The sequence below is a fragment of the Cetorhinus maximus genome, chromosome 3 (assembly GCF_964194155.1).
Source record: "Cetorhinus maximus chromosome 3, sCetMax3.hap1.1, whole genome shotgun sequence".
NCBI lineage: Eukaryota > Metazoa > Chordata > Chondrichthyes > Lamniformes > Cetorhinidae > Cetorhinus > Cetorhinus maximus.
Genome location: NC_135881.1, coordinates 167,990,544 through 168,018,333, shown reverse-complemented (window position 1 = coordinate 168,018,333; position 27,790 = coordinate 167,990,544). Strand labels below are relative to the sequence as shown.

Here is a 27,790-nt window from a genome sequence, read left to right as displayed (position 1 = left end):
AGTTGAACTCAGCACCCTCTTTAGCATATCTATGGCACTGTGAGCAGGGAAGTTGTTCAACCAATCTAATTGAAGAAACTTCAAAGATAGTACAACAGCAAGTAAAAAGCAGGAAAATATGAATTACATTTAAATCATTGTACAAGGAATGATTAAAGGGGAAGACATAAAAAGAACAGAACACAAGACCAAGTAATTTATTTTTAAAAATGTGCAGCATTAACTTCTGAGAAAATAAGACTTCATACTTCGAAAATTAAGTTTTCAGGACCAGAGAGGTTGTTCAGCAATAATTGTGACTTAGTATGCTGTTCAAAATTCAGTTACTCCTGATTGAACAAGACTTTAGGTTTTCATCGGTTTTTAATGTGCTAATAGTGCTTAATTAACCCAAGTTCATGCCTTAATAGCGACTTTCTGTACTAAATCTATTGGCAAAGACAGCAACAGTTCATTTATGGAGTAGCTGGCTTTCCTGGATTTCCACAATTAGCAGTGGATATGAGAATTTGTCAGTTTCGCCCAGTAATAAAATTGAGCACAAACAGCCTCACTGTTATTAGTGCAGCAAAATCTGGGCTAATGCTTCTGTAGATTAGTTTTGAATTTACCCCTGCTTCAAGTGCAGGCAGTGTCTTCTTGTTCTACAGTTGGCGACAAGGTAAAATAGCTTCCCAGGTTCTACATTATCTTGAGTCTTTAGAATCTTTTAAAGAGCAATTACATCACTTCTCATTTTCTCTTTTCCAGTGAGAGCATGCCCAATTTACATAATCATTCCTCATAATCCATTTGTTCCACGTGCTCAATCAACTTAGCTGTCCTCCTCTGTATTCTAACAGCAAGAGTTTAGAAAGAAGATGCAGCTTTCCATTACCCTAAGGATTTATGAAACTAGGTCATATAATTTGCTAGAATGCAGGGGCTATCTTTTGGGTGCTAATTAATTGCATATTGCTAAGGAACATACTAAACGTTTTGGTCAAATTTGAATCAAGTAAGCAGTTATGCAAGGTACGGAATTTAACGAAAAGTGGTTATCTTTGCAAACTAAAGACAAAAAAACAAAATAGGAAAAGCTTGAGGTACTGTTTTACTGAAAGGTTTGTAAATATATAGATCAGGCTACCAGAACGGGCAGTGAAACAAGGAGGAACTAAACAGAAATAAAAACAGAAAATAATGGAAAAATTCAGCAGGTCTGGCAGCATCTGTGGAGAGAGAAACAGAGCTGAAGAACGGTCATACCGACTCGAAATGTTAACTCTCTTTCTCTCTCCACAGATGCTGCCAGACCTGCTGAATTTTTCCACCATTTTCTGTTATTTCAGATTTCCAACATCAACAATATTTTGCTTTTAGGAACTAAGCAGACTTTTGTCAACAAATGGGATTCGGGGTTAATTAGAATACACCATGTAATTACATTAACTAGATGGCCTTGATGGACCAAATGTTTTCTGCCCTGAAATTATTACTCTGAAAGGCATTAATAGGCACTTGGAACCAGAAAACCTGATTATCTTCTATGCAATTATTTCAACTGTGTGTCTTTAATTGTTGATGATCGACAAAGGAAGGCAATTTGCATTTAGAAAGTAGCGCCTTTCACAACCTCAGAACTTCCCAAAGCCCTTTACAGTCAACTGAAGTGTAGTCATTGTTGTAATATAGGCAATCAATTTACACACAGCAAGCTTCCAGAACCAGCAACGTGGTGCACACGAGATACTGTTTTTTCTGATGTTTAGTGAAGCATAAATATTGGCCCAGACAACAAGGAGAACTCCCTGTTCTTCTTTAAGCCAGTGCTGTGGGATTGTTTACATTCTCCAGAGAGAACAGATGGAGCCTGTTTGCTCAGCCAAAAGACAGCACCTCTGAGCACAGTGCTCCTTTAGTACTCTTCTTCTTAGGGAGTTCCTTGCGATCAAAAATGACTTACTTCCACTCTGGTTCAATGGGTTCTGAGATGGCTGATAAGTCCAATGAGTGACCTGCAGACGCTGCCACAGGTGATGCTTGAAGGTTTGGATAAATGGGATTTTTGTGCACTTATGCCAACCTCTGCATGTTTCCGATTAAATCTCTCAACGTGTCCGGAGCCTTTCTGAATGAGCCTTCTCCATTTTGGTCGGCCACAAGCCAGGGTCTCCCATGAGTTGGCGAATATGTCTGACCTCTTCACGGATACTTTGAGGGCATCCATAAAGTGTTTCCGCTGTCCTCCCAGCAGTCTCCTGCCATGGCCAAGTTCTGAGTACAGCATTTGATTCGGGAGTCTGGTGTCAGGCATACGAACTATCTGTCCTGCTCAACAAAGCTGGCTTTGAAAGCTAGCGCCTCAGTGCTGGGCAAGTTGGCTTGGGAGAGGACACTGCTTTTGGGCCACCTTTCTTGCTACTGGATTTGGAGGACCTTGCAAAGGCACTGCTGGTGGTATTTCTCCAGTGTTTTGAGGTGCCTGCTGTAGGATGACATGTCTCTGTAACATATAGGAGCACTGGGATCACTGCTGCCCAGTAAACCATGACCTTAGTCTGGGGTTTGAGACCCTGGTCCTCAAATTCTCTTTTTCTTAGCCAGCAGAAGGCTAAGCCAGCACATTGGAGGTGATGATGAATTTCACATTTATGTCTGCCTTTGTTGAGAGGATGCTCTCAAGATATGGAAAATAGTCCACATTTTCCAGGAACTCGCTGTGGGAGCTGGTTGGTAGAGGTTTTCTTTATGTTTAGTGAAAGGCCCATTTTCTCATATGCTTTGGAGAAGGAGTCAAGAATGACCTGGAGTTCAGTTTCTGAGTGAATGCACATACAAACACCATATGCATACTGAAGCTCGATAACTGAAGTTGGAATAATTTTGGTTTTGGATTGAAGGCGGTGTAGCTTGAACAGTTTCCCATCTGTTCTGTAGATTATCTCGAAACCTGTGGGCAATTTGCTGGATTTTTGTGCTCAAGTCTCTGGAGTGGGACTTGAATGTACAATATCTGACTTAGAGGTGAGCATGTTACCAACTGAGCCGCATCTGACAACTCCAACTTTGAAAACCTTCTGTCACAGATTTAATTTCTGGCAGGAGGCCCAAATTCATTGGATCAACTGATTTTTGTAATGTTCATGTACAAAATGATATATGAATGGTCAAATGAGAGATATTTCATTCCAAATTTGACTGCATATCAGGCTTTAAGAAATACTTCATATAAATAATATTTTATGGACTGATTCTAGTTTTATCACTTTTTAAGTATATGCTGATTGAGTAAATGACTATGGCATTTGACTTCTGTGTTAAAATTAACCCATAAATGAATCCAACCCAATAGATTTATCATTAATAGTCATTGCCATTTGCACATTGGTCTGTCTATGTGGCATTTTTCATCCTTACTTAGGAGAAGGAGAATGTGGTGGTTATCCCCATGTGATCTTCAATGAACTATACTGGAATGGGTGGATAATTGTTAATCCTGGGCTGGCTAACTCAAACACCTCATATAGAGGCATAGATAATAACAGGTACTAGGGAAAAGGCCAGACTATAACCAGTACTACTTTAAGGAGAAAGTTACATGTTTTACATGAATATACATAAATTAAATTATACATTCTTCAATTTCTAGAATTGGTTGACATTCATTTTACAATTTCAAAGAAATGCTTATCTCATTAGGGCCCTATTGAAACCAGTTTCCAGTACTCTTCCGATGCAGAAGTCCCCTTGCAAGGAACTATGCTATCATAAATTGGTACAGCATACTTAACTTGCACTTAAGTGTCAATGAACGTACACGCTGACTGTATTTGAAACTCCAAGTTAGCTGATATGTCCAACTGAATATCCGTTCACCACCCCCATTCTCAGCCTCCACCCACTCAAGGACAAGTTAATAATTACCTGCAACTAACAAGCAGAACCCTACCAAACAACAACCCATCTGAAACTATGTCATTGCAAGTGCTCACAGTACCAGTGTAGTTTGGTTGCGATACCTTTAGTGGCAGTTTTCAACTGCTGAAAGAAAATTGCTTTTGCTGTATTATTGTTGACCTGTCATCCAGCATATAAAGGGCTAATGACATTACTAATGGGCTTCCTAATTAGCCTTAAGTGGCTAAATGTAAAAGCATCCATAGGATGCCAATAACTGCACGATGTTCAGCTTCAAAGCAGATGAGCAGATGCTTCAATTAAAATGTTGGGTTTTTATCAAAAGTAATAAGTAGATAAAAAAAATCTAGCTCTTTTTAAAATAAAACTAGCATTCTCAGCAGCATGTCATGTCAGAGAGAAGCTAAGCAACTTCTTAAAACAGTTAATTAAAGTTGTGAATAAGTTGTAAGTAATGCTGCTCAGTGATGTAGTACAGATAATGGATCAGAGAGAATCAGCAATACATATTGGGGATTTCTGCTTTTTGATATCCTGATTAGTCGGTTAGCGATCATTTGGGCGATAGCCCAAATTGATCACTAACTGGACTCCACCGCAACATTATATCCACTTTACTTCACAAGCATAACAATGAAAACAGCTGATGAAGATCTGTGATCTTTAAATACACTCTATAGGTAGGAACAATGACAATGTTTCTCATTCACAGCAGCACTTGCTTTACACTGCTCTTAAAGAAAGATTCCAAGGTCCATAAGACTTGAATGGTGCCAAGGAGCCCAGATCGTGGTACATGAAGATTGAAAACATGTTTATTTACCTTTTAAAACTGTTGGACAGCACACCTGATCCAGATGCTATTCTAGATGTAATCACTGCATTATACAAAGTACTTGGAGAAATTCTGTTTTGGGAAATTTGTTTAATCAATACAGTTTAAACAATTCTGGCATAAATTAACACTTGCAAACTCATGCATGGTTAAGGTCTTTTTCGCCAGTGCAGCACCAAGCATTTATCTTCCAGGGACAGAAGTTACCAACTTACATTGTGTTGAGCTATCCTACTGGAAAATCCCAAAAAGGTTTTAAAGAAGGAAATTATTTTTCTATTCATTCTTGGGGTGTGAGCATCATTGGCAAGACCAGCAATTATTGCCCACCTTGAACTGACCTTGAGAAGGTGGTGGTGAGCCACCTTCTTGAATCATTGCAGTCCATGTGGCATAGGTACACCCACAGAGCTGTTAGGAAGGGAGTTCCAGGATTTTGACCCAGTGACAGTGAATGAATGGCGATATGATTCCAAGTCAGGATGGCTAGTGATCTCATCTGCTGCACAAAAGAAGAATGGGGAAGGGCTGCCACCCCGATAGCACCCCTCCCCCCCACCAACCTCCCACCCCACCAACTGCTTCACGGATGCATTACTGGAATTGATATTGAAGTAGTCGGGGCACAGAGACAGGTGCTTTTTCCAGAGGATGGCAGTAGGTGGTCAGCCAGCCTCACCAAACAGGCTTTGCTGTAGGTTGAAGAGGGGCAAGCAGCAGGACTAAGATGTGAAAGGCATGGATTCAGTGCAGGAAGCGTTTCAATGACCTCCCAAAACTGGCAAGGTGAGTGCTGTGCAACTTCCTGCTGGCAGCCATCACTCTTGCACCTCCTCAGCAGTCTTCAGCACAGAAAATCTCTTGAGGCACACAACTTGCAGCTCTCCCCAGACTCCAACTTAAATCTCCATCTCCACAGACAGCACTCACCCTCGATGTGCTGACCTGATCCACGGCTACACTCCTCAAACGTCATGCCTACTTCCTGAACAAAGACAGCACTAAGATTCTGCCTTTTCTCACTGCAGGAGAGAACCCACAACTCCCAGATGAGGTGTCAAATTGGCAGTGAAGTTGCATCCTTGGCCATTCTGACAGCAATGGAGAAGGATGGCCTGGATATCCGGAGAGTGGCAGCAGTACAGGCTGTTGCTGAACGCTGAAATGGGGGTGGCACAGAGACCGTGTGAAAGCACTACATGCACACTGTCACTTTACACTGACCTGTCAATGGAAAACTTTTGTCACTGATATATTAAATTATGATGGTCTGCAAAATACTCAGGATCAATTCCTCTGCCACCTATGTGCAGCACTTTTCTCTTTCATCTCCTACAGGGGCATTGCTGGACGTGCACCAAAAGATGAGTGAAGAGGCTGTGCAGCCCTGAGGAGCTGCATGATTCTGAGGAAGCACTGTCACATGATTCATGTAAACTCTCCACCAGCACAGATATACTCAAATCAGTGGGTAATGTGCCACAGATAGAAAGGATGGCACAAGGTGATGAGAATTTCAGGTGAGCAGGCAGAGACAGCAGTGCAGAACCCTTATTGGTAGCATGAGAACACTTCCTGTGCTGCTCAACTCAACACAGATGCTCAGTCTCTGGGGTCATAAACTAAGAGGGGAACTTCTGAGGCAGCAAAGGGAAATGTGTGGTCATTTGTCACAATTGCCAGAGGCAGTGCCCGCCCTTGTGCTGAAAATAGATGAGTTCATCTCACCATGTATGCTGTGATGTCTCAGGCATTTGAACGTATGGCCAAATCCATCGAAAAAGTGGCCAACCTCATGGGGAGTAATACATGACAGGCCAATGCATGGATGCAGGCACAAACAATGGCCTACATGCAATGGCAGTGATTTTGAGAAGTATTGCTCAGACAGTCACTTGACAGCTGAACATGACATTCAGATGCAGCCAAGTTCTCTCCCACACTTGGTTAGCAGGGATTTGCAGGTTGGCCTTGGGAGGGAAAAGGTGCACCGGGATGAAGCCATTGGGGACTCTTCTCAAGGCCCCAGTCCGTGCCATCGTCCCCTCTGACAAAGCCACAAATACTGCATCCTGCCCCCATGACGGAGGTTGCCACTCCACAGACGTAGGAAGTACAGTCTTTGGAGGAGCCCTCATGGGCTCCACAACCCAGAGGATGTCCACCACAGGCATCTAATGTGTCAGAGTCTGACAATAAGCAGGCTGGCTCCAGCTCTGCTGCAGCCACAAGGGTATCACCACACAGAAGAGAAAGAGGACATGGAAATGGTCTTAGTTGCCAAAAAAAGGAACACTTGGGTGCATAGTCAAAGTTAGTGCCTATTGAAAACTTATATTTTCAGTATCTCCAGGCATCTGTCACTGAACTTTGGTGCAGAGCTGAGTGCTTGTCTCCTCGGGAGGCTATCACTCACAACAAGGCCTGGGCTACAGAGAGTGAATGTGTGCGTGGGTGCTGTTTAAATATGGCGCTTGGAACTTCGACCCGATGAGCTAACAGCGTGACGGACGAATCCCAGCTTGCCCCGCCATGAGATACGACGAGGTGCTCATTTATGCATACATAATGAGGTGAAAAGCGGACGACCTGGCACAGAAACCCACCATGCCAGCCAGGAGCCGTGCTGACTTTCCCGCCCACCACTGTACTTAGTCCCTCGAGCAGAAAATTCCACCAGAATGTCAATTCTAATTGTACTCAATTCAGTTAAGTTCAGACTCCAGTCCAGTGCCTGCATAGCTTGTACCCATGTAGAGTGGCCTGCAGTTTTTTCAGGACACTAATCTTGAGAATTGTTTTATGTTGCAACTTCCCTGATAATTTGCTCAAGGATTTGACTTATTAGGGTCTCATTTGATGAACTGGGCAACAGCTTCAAATTCGAATGAAATGAAAACTACTAATATTAACATGAATTTTAAGCACACTTTACTCATTATGTGCATTTGGATATTCATGTATGATTTTATTACACAAAAGAAAAAATCATTCATGGCATTCAAACAATGATAGCCACTGCTTGTGGTGGTTGGGACTAATGTTACTAGCACCAGTAGCTTAACAGCTACCTGCGTCAGCAGCAGTAAAACTGCCATGGCTGGCAGTCTGATTCAGAAGCATCAGCAGCCAGAAGTTACTACCAAGAAATTGGAAAGTTGCATACAAGGTGGCGGTATATCAGCTATCATCTCATGGCTCCATATTTACCCAACTGCATTCTTGGAGAGGGTCACAGTGGTGGGTGGGAAGGGCGAACAAATGTGCTTGGCAGTAGAGTTACACAAAATGATGTAGTTGCTGCATCAGTCACAGACATTACTCTTGAGCCTTCCAAACATCAGACAGCAATCATCTAGGGACAAGGTTGCAGCTATGCACTGCCATGTATCTATAGCTTATATCTGTGTGTTCCTCTTGTCTGCACAACTTTACTTCCTGTTGTCACAATTTTTGTTCCCCAAGGAAAAGACAATACTGATCACACAGCTGTTGTAAGCTTTCCTTTTTATTTTGACTTTTGAAAACAAATTAAGCTGACAGAGAGAATGCTTCTCTTTGTTGTAACTGCATTAAAAATAGGTTGAATTTTTAAGCAAGCTACCTTTAATTATCTAACTGGAGAGAGTCAGGAAACGAAGGGGACAATGGCAACACACACGCAGCTTCACAAGTATCTGTGTGGAACATGGTTGCCGTAACATCTATCTGTAGCGGTGCTCCTCAGCTATCATTACAACAATGGCTAACTTCGGTTTGTCTTAGGGAGGCAGTGGGGGCTTGGGATCTCACATCTCTCACTACTGAGGATGGGGTCGTCCAGTGAGATAATCACCACTGATTACTGATCAGATCCAGCCTTCAGATGATAGCCACTGTCAGTTAATTACTTCAACCATTATGTAACTCAAATTGGCAGTAATGATACTGACATCAACTTGGATCCACCCCACAGTACCGAGTGTGAATTAAAAATTCTTCAGTCTCAGGCTACTCTCTTTTAAAACTCAACCGGTGGTTTGAGCAATGGTTTTGATCTACCATGATGACAATTGAAGAATACAGTATCTCTTTATTTCAACTATTATATTTATCTGCAGTGACTCCTGAGGGACTTATTCACAGGCACAATGGATACCTTGGCTTCAGCAATTGATATTGTGGTACAGACACAGAAATTATTCATCTTTTTTTGGAAATACATGCTTCAATGATCTGTGCATCAAGTTATCTATACTTTCATTCACCTGACTTGGTGTTTGATCATCTATTTTGTTGCCAATTTCACAACAGCAACTGACTTTAAATCTAATTTTACGTACGTGTTAGCCCTTCTCTACTCTTCATGTATTTCAAAGCTTTGCTGTTTTGATTCAGCATGTAATCTCGCCACCAATGTAGCTTAGTCTTCCTGTGCCCATTCAAATGCTTTTTGGATGCTGCTCTAGACAGGAGCTCATCACTTCCAAGTCCCCTCTTCTCTGCTATTTTTTTACTCCTCCCGGCCATCATGCCACCTTCCTTTCCTCCACCCTCAAACCTCAATTCTTCACTAATTATCATTTTTTTCTAGTCTCATCAAATTATCCCAGGCTTGATTCCCTTTTCAATAATCCTGCAGCTTCCCACTGTGCCTCTCCTAGCATCTTCAGAAAGGCCAGTCGAGACACTCATTACTGCCTCCAAACAGCCAACAACCTCAACCACTTCATCTAATTCTCTCCCCACCCTATGTGACCTGTGCGCCTGCCAGGGGCTAATCTTGCCATCCTCCTTCCCACCCATCTCATTGTGCCCAGCTCAGTCCCTGTGAACTCTGCTACTAGATCAGCTTTCATTCCTGCTAGAATGTACGTTCACTCGCCTTCAGGGAACTTATTGTGGACGATCACATCAACATTATGGTCTTAGTGGAGAAATGGCTGAGGGGTGATGACACCTTTCTCACCTGGCTATAACTTATGTAACTTGCCCTGTTCAAACTGTTGCAGCATTGCTGTGGCCATTATCACTAAATTGTATCTTGGTCTGTCTCCCAACTCCTCTGGCAACTTCTCCTCCTTTGACATCCCATCTGTTCCATCGTCATGAAGCTATTAATGTATGTAATGTTATTGGAGAATATTTTTCTTTTAAAATAGAGATTTAGTCTGTGGGTATGGCTTAAATGGATTAAAGCCAGCTAGTCTGGGTGCTTTGATGTGTATTAGTTTTGATATGTAAGATAGAGTGTATTTCCTTTTTTTTGAATAGAGCATTCAAGAAGTGGGGTGAAAACTATCACCTAGCTAGCAGATACCAAGCAATATGTTTATATTACTAATAAAATTGGTACTATGAAAGAGGTTTTGTTGTTAAAAGGTGAAGTTCAAAGAAGCTGATGAAACAATGAGAATTTACATTCAATGGACTGTGCTAGGTATAACTTCAGCAGTTTTGTGTATGTAAGGCAGAAACAATGTAAGATCAAAAGCAGCTGTGAGCTCCCAACAGGAACCAAAGTGAAAGAACCTAATTTTGAATTCGTACGGTGAAAATGCTTTGCCTGGTGTCTGGTTAAGTCTATGGGTTGCTGTTATCTTCATGGAGATTAGTTTGGGAATTTGTTAAAAATGATAGTAGTAATTTGTAGCCATGTGTATATATTTAACTTCTGTAAATTAATAAAATGTTTCATATAGCTTAATATAAAACCTCTTGAGAACTGGTGGTATGATTCACGAATTTAGAGTTGCTTCTCAAACATAACACTTGGATTTTAAAAAATAACTCAGCTTTACCAACTGCTCGGTCATAACAATCATTCACAGCTTTCATTTAGTATCCTTGTTCCATACCACCCACCCTAAAATCACTCCAAATTTCTCACTGAGATGTCATCTCTACTTCCCTCACTCAGCCTCTGCACACAGTGACTTCTCATGTTGTGATTTCAACCGACATCTCAGCTCCGAGTATGCTGCCCTCCTTCAGTGTTTTCTTTCATATAAACTCTACTACTGACATCCACAGCTACCCCTTGATATTCTCTCATATAGGACCATCACTTCCAGCTAGCGTCGGAAAGAGATGGCCCACAGGAATTAGAAGAAATGAATACATACTTACCCACCCTTGAAAATTACACTGACACCTCTGTAAAGCAGGTAATGTTAAACGGCCCAGTGAAATTGACAGACCAGGGGGAAGGTAAGTGTCTAACGTAAATGGATAGGATTTGGGGAGGGTGGGGGATGAAATCGGAGGGCAGGGTGGGGTGCTGGGGGGTCGGAGGTTTGGGGGTATCAAGGGGTCAGAGGTGGTAGTGGGGGAGGTCGGGAAGCCCATTGGGGTCGGTCTGGATCTTTACAATAGTTATCCAGAAGTTGGAAGGGGTTTTAATTCCTCCAATTTTTTCTGAATAACTATTGGTGTAAGCCTGGTGGAACCATCTAAAGTTTGTGATTTTAAACTGCATTTTCAGGTGGTTCCCAGAGCAGGGCAATCGTCCAGAGGAAGTGTGCACTGCTGGGCAATTGCCATGCTAACCCTTACCTGGGAACTTTTGAGGGGGATTCCCCAGCGCATCTTTGGGGTACCCCCCCAAATCCGAAGCTGGGGAACTGGGAGGTTATGTCCCATAGTTATAATAGGGGTAGTCAGACTATCACTGATAAGGTAATTTCTGATCATTTCATTGTATAACTCTCAACTCTCATTCCCCTTCCCTGTGCCAAGGCCACTTTTTTGTGTCTAACTTTGGAAAAACTCCCCAAGTCACTTACCACCGCATTTTCAAATTCACAAATACCTAGCATTTGGCCTTCAATCCAGCATGGCACCATGGCAGCCATTAATTCACTAAATCACACCCACATGACCACCTTTAATGTCCTTGTTTCCACTCTTTCCTACCCTAATCATTCCTCCGCATACTCCTCATCTCTGTTCCCTCAGGTCCAAGGGATGCAGACTTGGACACCTTTGGTTAACAACTGGTTTAACTACTCATCACCAGATGTGACCAGATCACTTGAGACATTGTTGAGTCATGCTCTATATCACTAAAACTGCTCATGATCGAAAGATTATCCGAAAGCAAAGGTGATCTCTGCTACAAATCGTCTTCTTAAATCATCTTTACCTTTGACACTAAATGGGGGGAATTTATAGATTTGTTTGTCACAAAGGTTGAGACGATCCATTTAGTGGCTTCTTCTGCTTTCCTCCATTTCTCAGCCCTTCAGGGACAAACTTCCACAAAAATTCCCTGCTGCTCTATCCCTGAACACATCTCTCTAGGTTCTCCCTCATCTCCTGCAACATTTTCTCTGAATTTAACTTGTCCATCACATACACCTCCTGTTCCCTCAATCCTATTCCAACAGAACTGATCACTAAACTTCCCTTACTGAGACCCATGTTAGCTGATATTGTTAATGGTTCACTTTAAATCTATTACTCCTCTCCTCCAAAAACTTATTCTTGGTCCCTCTGTACCTGTAAACTTCCTCCCCATTTTCAACCATCTTTTCCACTCCAAAGTCCTCAAATTTTTGTCACTTCATAAACCCCTGTCCATCTTTTCCACAATTATATATTTAAATCCCTTCAATTAGGTTTCTGGCCTGGCCACAGAGCTGAACAAGTTGCGAATGACATTCTTTGTGATTGTGACAGTGATAAGCTATCTTTTCTCATTATTCTCCACCAGTCTGCAGTTTATGACATAGTTGACCACACCATCTTCCTCAAAGGCCTCTCCTCTCTAACCCAAGTGGGTTGACCTCACCCAGTTTGGTCTCATTCCTTCAGCACTTGCCAAACCAAATTACTATAGAAAGAACCAAACACTTGTAGACCTGTGAAGAAGAAAGCAACCAACAACTAGCCTGCAAGATGCTAATGATCCCTTTAATTAAATCTAAATAGCTTCTTTCAACTGAATGCATGTTCAGCTGTGGAATTCTAAGAGATGGTGTTTGCTGGAGAATTGAGTTCCAAAATGGTATCACTGGAATTAAATCAGCATTGCACAGATTGACAGCATAACCTAGAGATAAAAGCAAAAAACTGCGGATGCTGGAAATCCAAAACAAAAACAGAAACAGAAATACCTGGAAAAACTCAGCAGGTCTGGCAGCATCGGCGGAGGAGAGCACAGTTGACATTTCGAGTCCTCATGACCCTTCAACAGAACTAAGTAAAAATAGGAAAGGGGTGAAATATAAGCTGGTTTAAGGGGGGGAGGGTTTGTTGGGACAAGCAGCCAGTGATAGGTGGAGATAACCAAAAGCTGTCACAGAGAAAAGAACAAAGAGGTGTTGAAGGTGGTGATATTATCTAAAGGAATGTGCTAATTAAGAGTAGAAGACAGAACTGATAAGGTACAGATAGCTCTAGTGGGGGAATACTAAAAGGTAGAAATAAACAATGAGTGGAAATACATTTAAAAATAATGGAAATAGGTGTTGAAGGGCCATGAGGACTCGAAACGTCAACTGTGCTCTCCTCCGCCGATGCTGCCAGACCTGCTGAGTTTTTCCAGATATTTCTGTTTTTGTTTTTGACATCATAACCTCCCTGCTTTGAATATTTCCAGAGGACATTCATTGCATGTGTGCTAACATCGGCACCAACAGTGTCTGGGGCAACTCATGCAACAAATGTGTGCATGTGGACAACATTCGGAGCTCAGAAGGCACGTATAGCACCCAAAAAAAAAGTGCTAATGAGTCCAATTTCTTTCCCTCAATATTTAGTTACAGTAGATAATAAGATTCCTTTTAAACTTGTGTGTAGACCAGCCAAAAACAGATGCAACTTGATAACAAAAATGGGGCAATAATGTTCATCTCTCATCTGGTCTGGAAAAACTCTTTTCTTTCCTCAAATAACTTAGTCCTTTAACTGCTTGAATAAGTGAAAAATTTGGTCAACATCAGTATGTTAGTGAATTCTGTTCTTTCCCCGAACAAGTGCTATAACATGAGTAATACAATGCCATCTTCACTGCAATGCTGAATTGCTCCTCCTCCATTATATTACAGTAATATTATTAATCTTGTGAATTATCCAAGTATAAAAGGAAAAGGCTGAATTAAAAGTAAAGCACAGGGATAAATAATCTTAATCTTCTTTACTAGGGCAGATTCCATAGAGTTAATCTCAAGAATAAGTCACTGCAAATTGGATGAGATAGCGTATCTGCGAACTAAATGAGCCGCTCATAATTATTATAAATTACAACTATGGCTGCTTAAATAAGGCATGACTGAAAGTTTGCACTGCCACACACCTTTAGTATTTTAGTGTTAGTCTAGATTATTTGGTCTAGTTTCTGGGGTGGGGCTTAATCTAAATCATGATAATGACTGAATTCTCTGACTTAGCAGTGGAACCTAAATGGCCCTTGAAGGAATGAGGTTTAGGCATTTTTGTTGCCAAGATTATCTTCCATTCAATGAGTTTGACCCCTTAAGGCCTGTCCTGAGTTTGCAGTAGACTTCACATTTGGAAGTCATGCGATGATAAAAAGGTAATGAAGGCAGAATTCACATACTCCTATTATTGGGATTGATTTATGACATTGAGCAAAGTTCAAAGAGCTGTCAAGTGGAACTAAACAGACTGACAAAAGTAAACTATGCTCACATAATACTTTGAAAGTTTAACAGTAACAGTTTTTTCAGCAATGTAAGTCTTTCCTATTTATAAACTAATTGCCTTTTTCACTTGTACTTAATATTTGATTGATTTGCAATCATTGCATGGTAATCAGATTGGATCCAAATCAAATAAATTCTGTTTTTTAACCCAAATGGTTGAAATGATAATCTTTCTGATGCTGCAACGCTGCTTTAACAGAAATGAGGATTACACTCAGACTGCCAAATTCATTGTTGAGCAGATAAATGTAAAATAATTCAGCTGTAGACATGAAGTAGGTCAAACCAGGACTGAACAGATACTCCTGTGTAAATCTTACAACAGTGGAACAACCTAAATGTTTTTTATTCAGTCATTCTCAGGATGTGGGCATCACTGGCAAGGCTAGAATTTATTGCCCATTCCTTCTCACCCTTGAGAAGGTGACAGTGAGCCACCATCTTGAACTGCTATAGTTTAAAAAGCAAAGGTACACTCAAATACTTTTTGGTGGGAGTTCCAGGGTTTGCCTTTGCATCTGGTGTCTAGGTCAAAGTTGAGTGGTCCACCCGATTTTATTCCTATCGTAATTCTTTGTAGCAGTTTGATACAACTAAATGGCTTGCTGGACCAGTTCAGAGAGCAGTAATAAGTCAACCACACTGCTGTGAGTATGGAGTCATATGTAGGCCAGTTTGTGCAAAATCTCCTCCCCTAAAGAACATATTGGGGAACCAACTGGGTTTTTACAAAAAACAATAGCTCCATGGTTATCATCACTGATATTTGATTATTTCAGATTTGCTTAATTGCTTTTTTAAACTGAATTCAAATTCACAAACTGCTTTGGCGAAATCTGATTTCGTGCCTCTATTATTAGTCCAGGCCTCTGGGTTACCAGTACAGTAAGACCAGTACATTGCTATACCTGGTAGCATCATTAACAGAGAAAAACCATGCAATATAAGCAAGAAGAACTATAGCTTTTACAAAATGATTTGAAATACCACTTCAGGGAAATCAGATATTATACATTTACATCTTAAAAGGAAATAATCTGTTTATGTTACTTACTTTTCCAAAGCCACAGCAATGTCCTGAAAGCCCTGCGCAGTTATGTTATTCTTGTCCCAAATTACCGTCCTGTGGAAAGAGATCAGCCACCTTTTAATAAATCACTTCCAACAATTAATTTATAAAACAATGCTCCAGAGAGACAGTATACAAACAGAAAAAAGTTTTAACTGGTACTAACTGATCTCCCTTGGTATTGCTCAAACAAGCTACAACTCAGTTGCAATGTTTAGCTGCAACCTGCTCTGTCCCTTCAAGGCCACTATTTGAAGTGTTCCCTGAGGAAGTTGCCTGAACAGGTTCTGAGTTCAGAGGACAGCTATTGTTGTTAGAAGTCTCCCTGGATTAGTTGCTGCTGTTTTTATCTCCTTGTTATCTCAACAATCCCTCCAGGTTATCAAATTTAGAATAAACAAGAAATATATAGCTTTCTTTCTCCATTAACAAGATACACCCATATAATACAAATATCAGTCCTGAAGAAAAATTATTTACAGAAGCTTAATTGTACCTGAGCTTTGTGTTTATTTGTAGGGCCTTCCCCAGCATCTTAGCACCAATGTCTCCCATTCCATTCCCACTGATGTCCACTTTAGTCAAAGAAGAATTGCTTCCCAAAGCATTAATTATTATCGTTAATTCAGTCTTAAGCTTTGAATCTGCTAGTGATAGTGACTCTAACGGCTGCAAAGAATAAAAGGAAATGTATTAGTTTGAAATCAAATTATGAAAGAAATTTTTAAAAATCTTATCATTAGAAACATTTTCTTCAGACCATTCTTACCAAAAGGCAACAGTATATAAAAGTTGCTCGCTAAAGCATCAAGAAAACTACATACAGTTTTACATGCACAGGGACTAAGCCTGACATAAATGTCACTGCAGGTTCAGTCTAATTAGTTCCCATTCAGATTTCTTGTCCCGCTCACTCCTGCAATATGCAGAATAGTGTGATAGCTTGAAATAATTATTGATTTGTACACAGTGAGATAATTAATAACATGGAAATAACAGATGACTACTTGAATATTGATCAAATATTCTGTTTTTCCACTTTAAGAGGTTTTTTTTTAAACTGGCCACATTCTGCACTTTCATTATATGGGCAAGCAAGCTACTCCAAAGCTTCATTAAACAATACTCAAGTCAGCCATTGGGAGGTAAACACAAGTGTGACTGCAGTTAACTGCATAAGAAATATTGCTGAAAATTTACGTGTATACACACCACACAACTTCTGGTTGATTTGCTGATTACTATTTCTCCATAGTGCCACGGTAATGTAACGAATGTGAAGTAATATCAGTTGGAACCATTGTTAACCTCGAGTGCTTCAAAGGTGTTTTAATGAGCTGTGTAATTTCTCAAAATTACTCTCACAATCAACATATCAGTCATTTTGATTCCTTCTTAAACTGAGATTTCAATGGTTATTCTAGTTATCTTCAGTGGGTTGATTTAAAAAAAGATTATACTGCAGCAAAAGTCCCTCTTTAATGATTCAAACAAATGTTCTTTTTCCAAACAGCATCCAGTGAGCGCTCAATAATTTCCACAGCACAATGTTTTGCTAACTAAAATTCCCTACAGCAAATACAATTTGCAGAAAGACAGAACTCATCACCACAGATAAAAGGCACCTCCAAACAGGTCATTCATCATCAGTGCCAAAATGAATATTCAAGTTCTGCATGAACATGCTATCTCAAAATCAAAGGTTTAATGACAGGACCCTGATATTTAAGAAATGTTAGTACAATAATCAGGGTCTCTGCCTTCCTTCTAAGGACATCAGAAATAGGAGCTGGAGTAGGCCATTTGGTCCTTCAAGCATGCTCTGCCATTCAGTAAGATCATGGCTGGTTTTCTACCTCAATTCCATATTCCTGAACTATTCCTATATCCCTTAATTCGGAGTAACTAAAAATCTATCAACTGCTTACTTGAAAATACTCAACAACTGAGCTTCCACAGCTTTCTGGGTTGGAGAATTCCAAAGATTCACAATCCTTCAAGTGAAAATATTTCTCCTTACCTCAGTCCTAAATGGTTGACTCCTTATTCTGAGACTGTGGCCCACGTTCTGGACTCCCCAAGCAGGCTAACCATTTTCTCAGCATCTACAGCTTAAGCCCCTTAAAAATTTTAAATATTTCAACGAGATCATCTTTCCTTTTTCTAAACTCTGGGGAATACAAGCCTAGTCTACTCAATATCTCCTCACCCTAGGAACCAGTCAAGTGAACCTTTATTGCACTTCTTTTAGGGCAACTATGTTCTTCCGTAGGTAAGGAGCTCAAAACTACACATGGTATTCCAGATGTGGCCTCACCAATTCCCTGTATATTTGAAGTAAGACTTCATACTCTTATACCTTTCTAATAAAAGCTAATATATATTTGCATTTGTAATGTTTGCTGCGCCTGTATGTAAACTTTGTGATTCATGTACAAGGAAACGCATGTCTCTGAATGCAAACAAATTCCAGTCTCTCATCATTCAAAATATTCTGCTTTTTTATTTTTCCTACCAAAGTGGATAACTTCACACTTTGCACATTATATTACATCTGACATCTTCTTGCTCATTCACTCAACTTGTTTATATCCCTCTGCAGCCTCTTTGAGTCCTCTTCACTGCTTATTTTCCCACTTAACTTTGTCAGCAACCTTGGATACGTTACACTCAGTTCCATCATCTCTAAGTCATTAATATAGCTTGTAAATAGCTAAGGGCCAAGTGCTGATACATGCAGTAACCTGCTAGGTTACATAAGTTCTGGAAGTTCAAAAGCAACGCATTCAGTATCTCTTCAAGTACCTCTTTTAAAAGATTTGATTTAGCTCGTTAGGTCCAGGGAATTTGTCACCAGTTAGTCCCATTAATGTCTCCAGCACCATTTCTTTGCTTATACTGATTTCTTTAATTTCCTCATTCTCTTTAGACACGTGGTTCTCCATTATTACCACCATGCCTTTTGCCTTCTATCATGAAGACATATACAAAGTATTTGTTTAACGTCTGCCATTTCCTTACACCCCACCATAATTTCACCCGTCTCTGCCTTTAATGGGCCCTTGTTTATTTCACAACCCACATATCTATACAAGCAATTACAATTTGTCTGTATATGTCTGTTACTAGTATACTCTCACATTTTCTTTTCTCTTTCCTCGCCAATTGCTTGGCCCTTCTTCGGTGACTTTGAAATACCTCCCAAATTCTCAGGCTACTAATCTTTTTGGAAACATTATACACCTCTTCCTTTGATCTAATTCTATATTTAACTTGGTTAGGTTTTTGTGCCTTAAAGGAATGTGTTGTAAATTATGTATTGATTCATTAAATGCTAGCCATTGTTCGTCTGTCATCTTATCTTTTAATGGCATTTCCCAATCTTCTACCTTAGATAACTCGCCTTTCATATCTAGGTAGCTTGCTTTGTCGCAGTGTAAGGCCTGCATCAGATATGATTTTCCCAGATTGCTAACAATAAATTAACACTGCAGCAACTTGTATTTTACAACATTCAATAAACATAGAGTGACGTTTCAGAGTACTTTATATGGCTACAGATCACAAAGGGGCACTAACAGAAAACAAGAAGGCAAAAGCATCATAAGCATCAAGAGCAATATAAAAAAAGTCTTAAGGAAGTCTCAACCTTAAGAGTCTTTGGATAAGAACCATGCCCAAACACAGGAATACGACAGCCAAAAGAGCAGTTGCTGATGCAGAATAGAGAAATATACAAGTAGACCACTGTCTACATTGGAGGAAAGGAGAGTCCACATAGCGACATTTTAAATACATTCTGGGTGTGATTGGAGGTGGGGGAAGAGAGGGGAAACTGTTGTGTTAAAGGTAACTAATATCCCCCACTTTGCAGACTGGCTTGCGCTCTGTAATTGGGATAATGTGATAAAATACTAAGCCAGAATCCATTCTGAGAAATAAATGCAGTCTAACCAGAGTTTAAGTAGAATTTACAAAAATGTGTTGATAACTTGGATTAATGTGGGTACTTTTGCTAAATGCATTATAACATAAAATATAATGCATTCAATAGTCATGTTCCTCAAAGGTTCATGAACGAGATGAAGAAGTAATGTGTAAAACTGGATCAGAGGAAGCGATTTAGGATATAATTGAAAAAAAGGGAAATTACATCATCAAGTGAAACTTAGCTATAATCATTTTCCTAGGCAATTATGTTTGAATTTCAGAATCATGCAGGGGAAGAAAAGACCTCCGGTCTATTGCTAAGATACTTCAAGGCCCAGGAATAGCCTATAACTTACCTCAGATGAGATATGATGTCAGGATACTAACGTGTATGCGTGTAAATATATATTGTTCATGAAACAACTATATGCGAATGTGCATCAGACATGCTCAGTCACTCAACAATAACACAGCATAAAATGATTAATGTGGCATAGGAGGATGAAAAACTTTTAATCAAGGCACATGCTCCATAGTGAAAGTACTTAATGAAACAATACAATATAAATGTACCAGACAGAAGAATGGTACCTAACAGAAGCATAAGAAATGCAAGTAAAGAGTGACATAGATTTGAGATCTCTAGAATTCAGGGTTGAGCTCTTGTGAGTTAAAGAAATTGGGATGACCAAAAGTCAGCAGGAAATAATACTCAGCAAGATTATCCACAAGATGGATAGTAGTAACAGCAACAAAAGGATGCTAGTTGGAATTTGCAAGTCGACTCTTATTGGTTGAGGTGTTGCTATGGAGAAAGCACCGGGGAACTATTGTCCTCCATGCTTTTGTTTAATTTAAAGAAAAAGGGTTCAATGCCTGGACATGTTCCTTTTGCTTGCAGAGGACAGGTCCCTGCAAATGAATACATGTAGCTTCTAGCAAGCGTAAGAGAGTCACATTGTGAGCCCAACTCAATCTTTAATTGGTTGTTCGTATAATTCTTAGCTCACTTGGGATTGTTCTGCAAGTGCTGTCCAACCATGGAATCACAGCTAACGTTAGGCATTATGTTCTGAAGTGTTATTTTATTTTTTATTCATTCATGGATATGGGCATTGCTGGCTAGGTCAACATTTATTGCCCATCTCTAGGTGCCCTTGAGGTGGTGGTGGTGATCCACCTTCTTGAGCCACTACAGTCTATGTAGTGTAGGTACATGCACAGTGCCATTAGAAAGGGCGTTCCAGAATTTTGACCCAGTGACAGTGAAGTTACAGCGATAAAGTTCCAAGTCAGGGTGGTGCGTGGGTTGGAAAGAAGCTTGAAGGTGTGGTGTTCCCATGCATCAACTATCCTTGTTTTGCATCATTAACAATCAGCACCTTTTTCTCATGCAGGAAATTTTTTGCTGTCTTTGAAATTTGGCCTTCTTGCATCTTTCCTGTTGAATGCAAGTCAAGAAGTTTCAACAGCATGTCTCTTTTTTCAACAGTAAAAACCCTGACATTAAATTACTATGTAAATTAAACAGATAATACTGACAATATAAAGGGCGCATCTACCTTTGGAAATTATGAATGGTGGGTGCCGTTTTAAAGCATAGGTCAGCATTTATGGACTATACTTTATAAATGCTCTACTTCTTTAAACAAACATGAATTAAAAGAAATAAGAAGTGGTGAATGTATTGGACATTCTGGAGATTTGCATGTATTACACCTTGCGGAATTAGAGATTAAAGATATATCTTTGAATTTAGAGCAGTAGGCTTCCTGATATAAACAGGATGGTTTTGAAGTATTTTGAGAAGCATAGCTTGCCCTTTGCCTTCACAATCTGTATGTTTTATGTCTTGGATAAATGAATTTGTTGGCCAACCGAGCTCTAACAGCACACCTTTGTATGTTCTCATCAGTTGCTGCTTGCAATCATTAATGGGGAGGGACTGAATAAGAATAAACAGTGATGGTTTATTGAGACATAGGGCAAAGCACCAGGTCATACGTGCTCACTCTGAAACCTCTAGAACTAGACTTACAGTTCCCAATTGCCCGCACTGAGAAGTGATTCGTCAGTGCCTTCACATGATCAGTACACGTGCATTCTCTTAAAGGGACAGGGTATTTCACTTTACCACATCCCTTCCCCTTTACTTAAAAGTAGAGCTAACAAGCTTAAAACACGTTAACTATTTACACAATAACTATTTACAGGTCAAGTCTCTCAGGAGGCTCTCCCGGATGTGTTGAGTGTCTGTCTCTGTTCAACAACCTCGGCTGGTTTTTCTGAGACCTCCTTTTCAGGGGACAGTTGTCCACTAGGTTCCTCAGTGGAAATTGGCAAGTTTGTCTCCCCGACCCCCTCGGGTCCCACAGGTCACACTGGTGCTTCCAAATTGTGTGACCTGTCCCCTACATGCGGCACAAACTCAAGCGCAGATGAAGACTGCATTTCTTCTTGTGGGACTGGTGTTCTTTTGCGGAGATGATCCACGTGTCGTCTAATTATTCGGCATTTACTGATAGATTATAGGAGAGGGGTCCAGTTCCTGCACTCGCCTCACCTAACAGCCAATTGGGCCGATCTCCAAAGCTCTTCACGAGGACCGCATCTCCCACCGTGAAAGTTCTTTCGTGACCATGACCATTGTGCCTGGTCTTCTGCACCTCTTGGCTTTTCTCCACCCTCCCCTCTAAATTTGGCCGGATAAGGGTCAGGCAGGTGCGGAGACATCTCTTCATTAGTAGTTCTGGAGGGGCAATGCCGGTCGTCATGTGTGGCGCGGTCGGGTATGCAAACAAGAACCAGGACAATCTCATGCCAATGGAATCCCCTTCCATCTTTTTCATTCAGGATTTAAAGGTTTGGACTGCCTGCTCAGCCAAGTCGTTTGATGCTGGGTGGTAGGGCGAGGTTTTGATATGGATAATGCTGTTAAGAATCATGAACCTGCTGAACTCCCCACTGGTAAAAGCGGTCCCGTTGTCGGGCATGAGGCCCTCCGGCAACCCATGCACTGTAAAACTCTGTCGCAAATGGTCTATGGTGGCAGCCGACGTGGGCGACTGGACTTCATTGACTCCCACTCCAAGTGGATGGGCATCTATCAGTAAAAGGAACATGGTGTCCAAGAAGAGTCCCACATAATTGACTTGGAGTCGCACCCACGGCCGCCCTGGCCATTCCCATGGATGCAATGGAGCTAAGTTGGGGTGGGGTGGGGGGGGGAATCTTTTGCACCTACTGGCATTGAGGACAGCTTTTGACCAGTATTTCTATATCCAGGTCCATACCTGGCCACCACAAATAGCTGCGTGTGAGTATCTTCATTCTGTTTATGCCTAGGTAAGCACTATGTAGCTCGGCTAATAACGGCCTTCGCCCCCTCAAGGGCACGATAACCCTTGTTCCTCAGAGTAATATGCCGTCCTGGCAGGAGAGTTCATATTTGTGATCAGAATAGGGCTTCATCTCCTTGGATTTAGATTCACCTGGCCAACCATTCAAGACCTGCTCCCAAACATTGGACAACAGTGGGTCCACTCACGGATTTGTCTGGTTTGAACAGGGGAGGACTCCAGAAAATTTAGCACTAAGACCAGTTCCTGGGAAATTGGAGCCTCCCCATTATTAGCTGGCAGGGGAAGACAGCTTAGTGCGTTGGCATGTGCAATTTGAGTTCTTGAACGGTGAACAAAAGTGTATTCGTAGGCAGCTAACATTAGTGCCCATCTCTGGATGCGAGCTGATGCGATAGGTAGTATCACTTTGCCTTCTCCAAATAATCCCAGTAGGGCTTGTGGTCAGTTCTAATCTGCACATCAACCTTGTGGCCCAAGTAAACTACCTCCTTAGCTTGGAACAGACTCTTCTCTCATTTTAAACATACCCCCACTTGTCCGAGGCATTTGAGCATCTCTTCTAGATTTGCTAAGGGCCCGTCATCAGTCAGTCCCGTGACCAATATGTCATCCAAGTAAATAATAACGTGGGGCAATCCTTAGAGCAAGTTTTCCATTGTTCTTTGCAAAATAGCACATGCCGAGGAGACCCCAAAGTGTAGACATGTATATTGATACAATCCTCGGTGCATATTAACGGTGACGAATTCCCTAGAGTCCTTTTCCAACTCTACCACTTGGTAGGCGTGACTCATGTTTAACTTCGAATATGTGGTGCCCCCTGCCAACTTTGAATACAATTCCTCAATCTTGGGTATCGGATGTCTATCAAGTTTGGCCACCTTATTGATAGTTAGCTTATAGTCACCGCATAAACGCACGTTTTGGTCCGGCTTCAGTACAGGTACGACAGGTGCCGCCCACTCAGAAAATTGCACTGGTTGTAGGATGCCCAATTTTCCAGTCTGTCCAGTTCAGTTTCAACTTTGTCCTGTAGAGCATAAGGGACTGGTCTGTCTCTTGTAAATCTGGGTGTTGCGTTTGGGTCTACATGGATCCTGGCCTGTAGCCCTCGAATCCTTCCTAACTCGTCATTGAAAACAGAAGCATACTTCTGCAACAATCCCTGTAAGCCTTTTATTGTAATTTGAAAAATTTCAGTCCATTTCAAATTGATCTTTTCAAGCCAGTTGCGGCCTATCAAGCTGGGGCCCTCTCCAGCTACCACTAACAAGGGCAACCTTCCAGAATGATCTCCATACATTGCCTCCATTTGACATAACTCTTTCAGTCTTATTTTTTTGCCTGTGTATGTCCTCAGCTTTGTGTCTGAAACTTCTAACTTCAAAGGACTGGTTCCTTTAGTCAGATATCTAAATGTATGCTCTCCAAAGATGGACAACGACACTCCCGTATCAACTTAATGGGTTGTCCGTTAACTGTAATGACTACTTGGATTGGCTCAGTTTTACCCACTTTGAAGTTATATAACGAATGGACGCCTGATTCTATTTCTTCTGGCTCTTCCATGAGGCATATTTCATGATTTTTCCTTCTGCCTTTATAGTGTTGTTTTAGCCTTTCTCTGCAGTGCTGCCTTATATGGTCATAGCGGTGGCAGAAAAAGCACTCGACTTGTTTGAGTTGTCATTCGCTCACTGGAGGCCTGGATGTAGTTCTCTCATTCATTTAGTGAGTTTTCACTGCGTGCCGTTGTTTTCCAATGGTCTGGAGCTAGAGGGCGTTTCCCGTCTTTCTGTGGTGTCGGTAGGTTTCGTGCTTTTTGTTGCTGGATTGTCCCAGTCAACCAGATGGACGGCGCCATTTTGTGTACCTTATATAACGTCGGAATGCCTAACAGCACTTTCCATCACGGTTAATGCCTTATTGAAGTCTAGACTAGGTTCGGCTAGCAAACGCCTTTGGATAATCACCTCCAATCCCACATATCAGCCGCTCTCTCAACATATCAATAATGGACGTTCCGAATTCACAATGCTCGGTTAATGCCTCTAAAACAGCTACATAAGTCAGCTATTGTCTCCTCTGGAAGCCTGTTCCTTGAACTGAACTTGAAGCGTTACATAGTAACTGAAGGCTTTGGTCTCAGGTGGCTCTGTACAATTTTTATTAACTTGTCGAAAGTCTGAGTCTGGGGCGCTAGGTGATGTCAAGCTGCAGATCAGCCCGTATGTTTTGCTCCCGCATGAGGACAAAAGAATCACCCTCTCCTTCTCCTTCCGCACAATGTCGTTAGCGGTTAAAAAAAAGAATGCTAAGCGTTCGACATACTGAGACCAGTCATCTGAAATGGGGTCGAGTGGATCGACACGCCCGAACTGCGGCATCGTGAACGACTGCAAGGGGACTACACTCCTGATAGCCTTTCCAGATAATGATGAGTTTAGGTGTTTGGCTTACCGCAGAGTTGCGCTCTCTCTGAGATCACATAATTTTCTGTCAATAGCCATTTTTCATGTATTTACCCTTTTAAATGCATTGCCGCTTGAAGAGCAGTCACCGTTTTTTTAAAACTCTGTCTCTGCAGCTGTCGGTTTTTGTCTGCTGGGTTTCGCACTCTTTTCGAGTTTTGGTGGGATCCCCGCAATCGCGATTCTGCAGGGTCTTTTTTAAAAATTTTAACTGCAGCACTGCTTTCTGCTCCGATTGCCAGCTGTCGCCTATTTTATAAGTGAAGTACAGATGCTCTTTCCAATGCTTTGCTCAACTGTCTTGAAATTTATTTTCTTTTGTTCTTTATCCTCGTCGCCACTTTTGTGTCTCGGAGAAATGAGTCCGTTGGCCAACCGAACTCTAACTACACACCTTCCTATGTTCACATCAATTTCTGCTTGCAATCAATAACTAAGAGAGACTGATGTAAGAACAAACAGTGATATTTTACACCATATTTTATCTAAATCAAAGGAGCATTACTTTCAATTTCCAGAGAGCTTGAAAGATACAGAAACTGAAAAGCCGCGCTCTCTGTATACAGTAAACTTTGTTCAGTATATTCCGTCATCAAGTGGCTTGTGCTGATTTAAAGCATATTTTGTGAACAAGAGAAGAAACAGCATTGAATACTACCCTAAAAAAGGGCAAGATCATGATGGCACTTGAAAATGAGGTGAAGAATCTTAAAAGTCAATTGCCTAGAATACAGGAAGCCAATAGAATTTGGCAAGGATGAGGTTGGTAAGGATGCACGCTTCAGTGTGGATGAAAACACAGGCACAACATTTTGGGTGACTTATCATTTTGTAAGGAGTATATCTTTTTATTTCTATTGGACTATTGTAAAGAACATATCTTTTTATTTTCTGTTGGACTGTGGGTTAGAATTACAATGGCTGCAGGTTGAAAAACACGTCCACTGGAACAGGATAAGATATGTATACAATGTTGCAGTCCTGGAACAGAATGTGCCAGAAAGAAGTCCTGGACCAAGGGTGCTGCCTGACAACAGCATTTTAATTGGTTCCTAACCAGGTGACCAAGGTTTTGTGAGAGGAGCAGGGCAGCAAAAAGCTCCTGGCCTGCAAGGAGAAAACATCTAAAAACTCTTTTCCTCATATCTCTATAACCTGCTGTCTCTCTGAGAGAACCCCTGTAAAAATGAAAAGGGAAAAACCACTGTTATAGAGTCATTGAAAAACAAGTTCTCAACCAGTGAACTAAATACTCAAAGTGCTGGAAGACCGCCTTATGTCATCAACAAGAACTGAAAGGAATTTGGAAGACACCGATCAAAATCAATCCATTGAATCCTGTACTCCAGAATTGGTGCTATTGCACTGTTTAATCCCACCCTTAAAATCCATGTTTTTGTGTGTCTTGGGTGTCTTGTATGAGTGTATATAGGAATTTAAGAAGGGGGTAGAGTTTAAGTTATAGGCCAGAATTTTTCATTCGACGTGCAGGGGTGGGCCCGACACGCTGGAATGTAAAATGACGCATGATGATATCGGGCGTGCGTCCCGACATCATCGTGCTGTCTCGCGATGTTTCATTCGGCGGGTGCGCGCCGGAGTCGGCTGCGCGCCTGCTGATAATTCATAGACCTATTAAGGCCATTAAACAGGTAATTAACATGAATTTAACTCTGCCTGTCCAACCTAACAGTTGGCAGGCAGGCGAAAAGGCCAAGCGGCCTTTATGTTTTTTAGGAAACCTCATCCATGAGTGGGATGAAGTTTCCTAAAGCTATTACAAATGAAATAAAAACTCTCTTTGAAAAATAAAAACATGCCCCATCTCATGTGACACAGTCATATGAGGGGACACATTTCATTAAATTTTTATTGTTTTTATTTTTATTTCCTGACGCGGGAAAAATTCAGGCCATAGTGTTAGAAATTAGCAGTTCATATTTTTTTCTTTTGCCACTGGTTAATGAGTTTGTTCAATAAACAGTTATTTACTTATTAAGTTTACAAATCTGGTGCTCATATTCTGTTAACCTAAATTAAACAGTTATGTAGAATTGGGGCAATCTGGTATTTGATCAAACATATTCACATTTGTCATGGCTCAGGGAACAGTGGGGCTTCACATTACAGCGCACTACCCCCAGTGAATTGTGACAATTTCTTGATGGTGAATTGGGAGTGAAGCAAGGGAAACAATAGAAGCATCAGAGGTAAAGCTGCGTGTCAGTGGCATGCATTGGAAAGCTGACCCCGTGGTTACAGTTGATGCTTTCAAGGGTACATAAATGAAAAGGTGAGGGAATTAAGGATTGAACTCAGAGGTACATCAAAGCATGGAAGTAGAAGCTATTGGAGACAATGCTACATCAATACTGTGACACCTAAGAGTAGAACTAGAACAAAGGAGTTGAACTATGCAAGAAATTCATTCAACATTGACAAAGTGGTCAACAGGGTCAAAAGAAGTCAGAAAGGCCAAAGGGGAATGAGAACAATCAACAAGTCCCTATTATAGTCATACAAGCTATCATTGGTGATATGCCTGCGTGACCTCTTGTTGGAGGTAGAGTGGAAGC

The 27,790-nt window shown here is 41.1% G+C and overlaps 1 protein-coding gene across 4 annotated transcripts in view; it reads right to left on the bottom strand.

Annotated features, from left to right (window-relative positions):
* Nucleotides 1–27,790, bottom strand: part of LOC144679016 (F-actin-uncapping protein LRRC16A-like) — a 431,407-nt gene that overhangs the window by 127,862 nt on the left and 275,755 nt on the right. For all 4 annotated transcript variants that reach the window (XM_078539233.1, XM_078539234.1, XM_078539236.1 and 1 more), the window contains exons 21-22: nucleotides 15,948–16,120; nucleotides 15,437–15,505 (exon numbers count right to left, since the gene is read on the bottom strand). In XM_078539233.1, coding sequence (XP_078395359.1) covers nucleotides 15,437–15,505; nucleotides 15,948–16,120 — 242 coding nt within the window. The remainder of the gene's footprint in view (nucleotides 1–15,436; nucleotides 15,506–15,947; nucleotides 16,121–27,790) is intronic.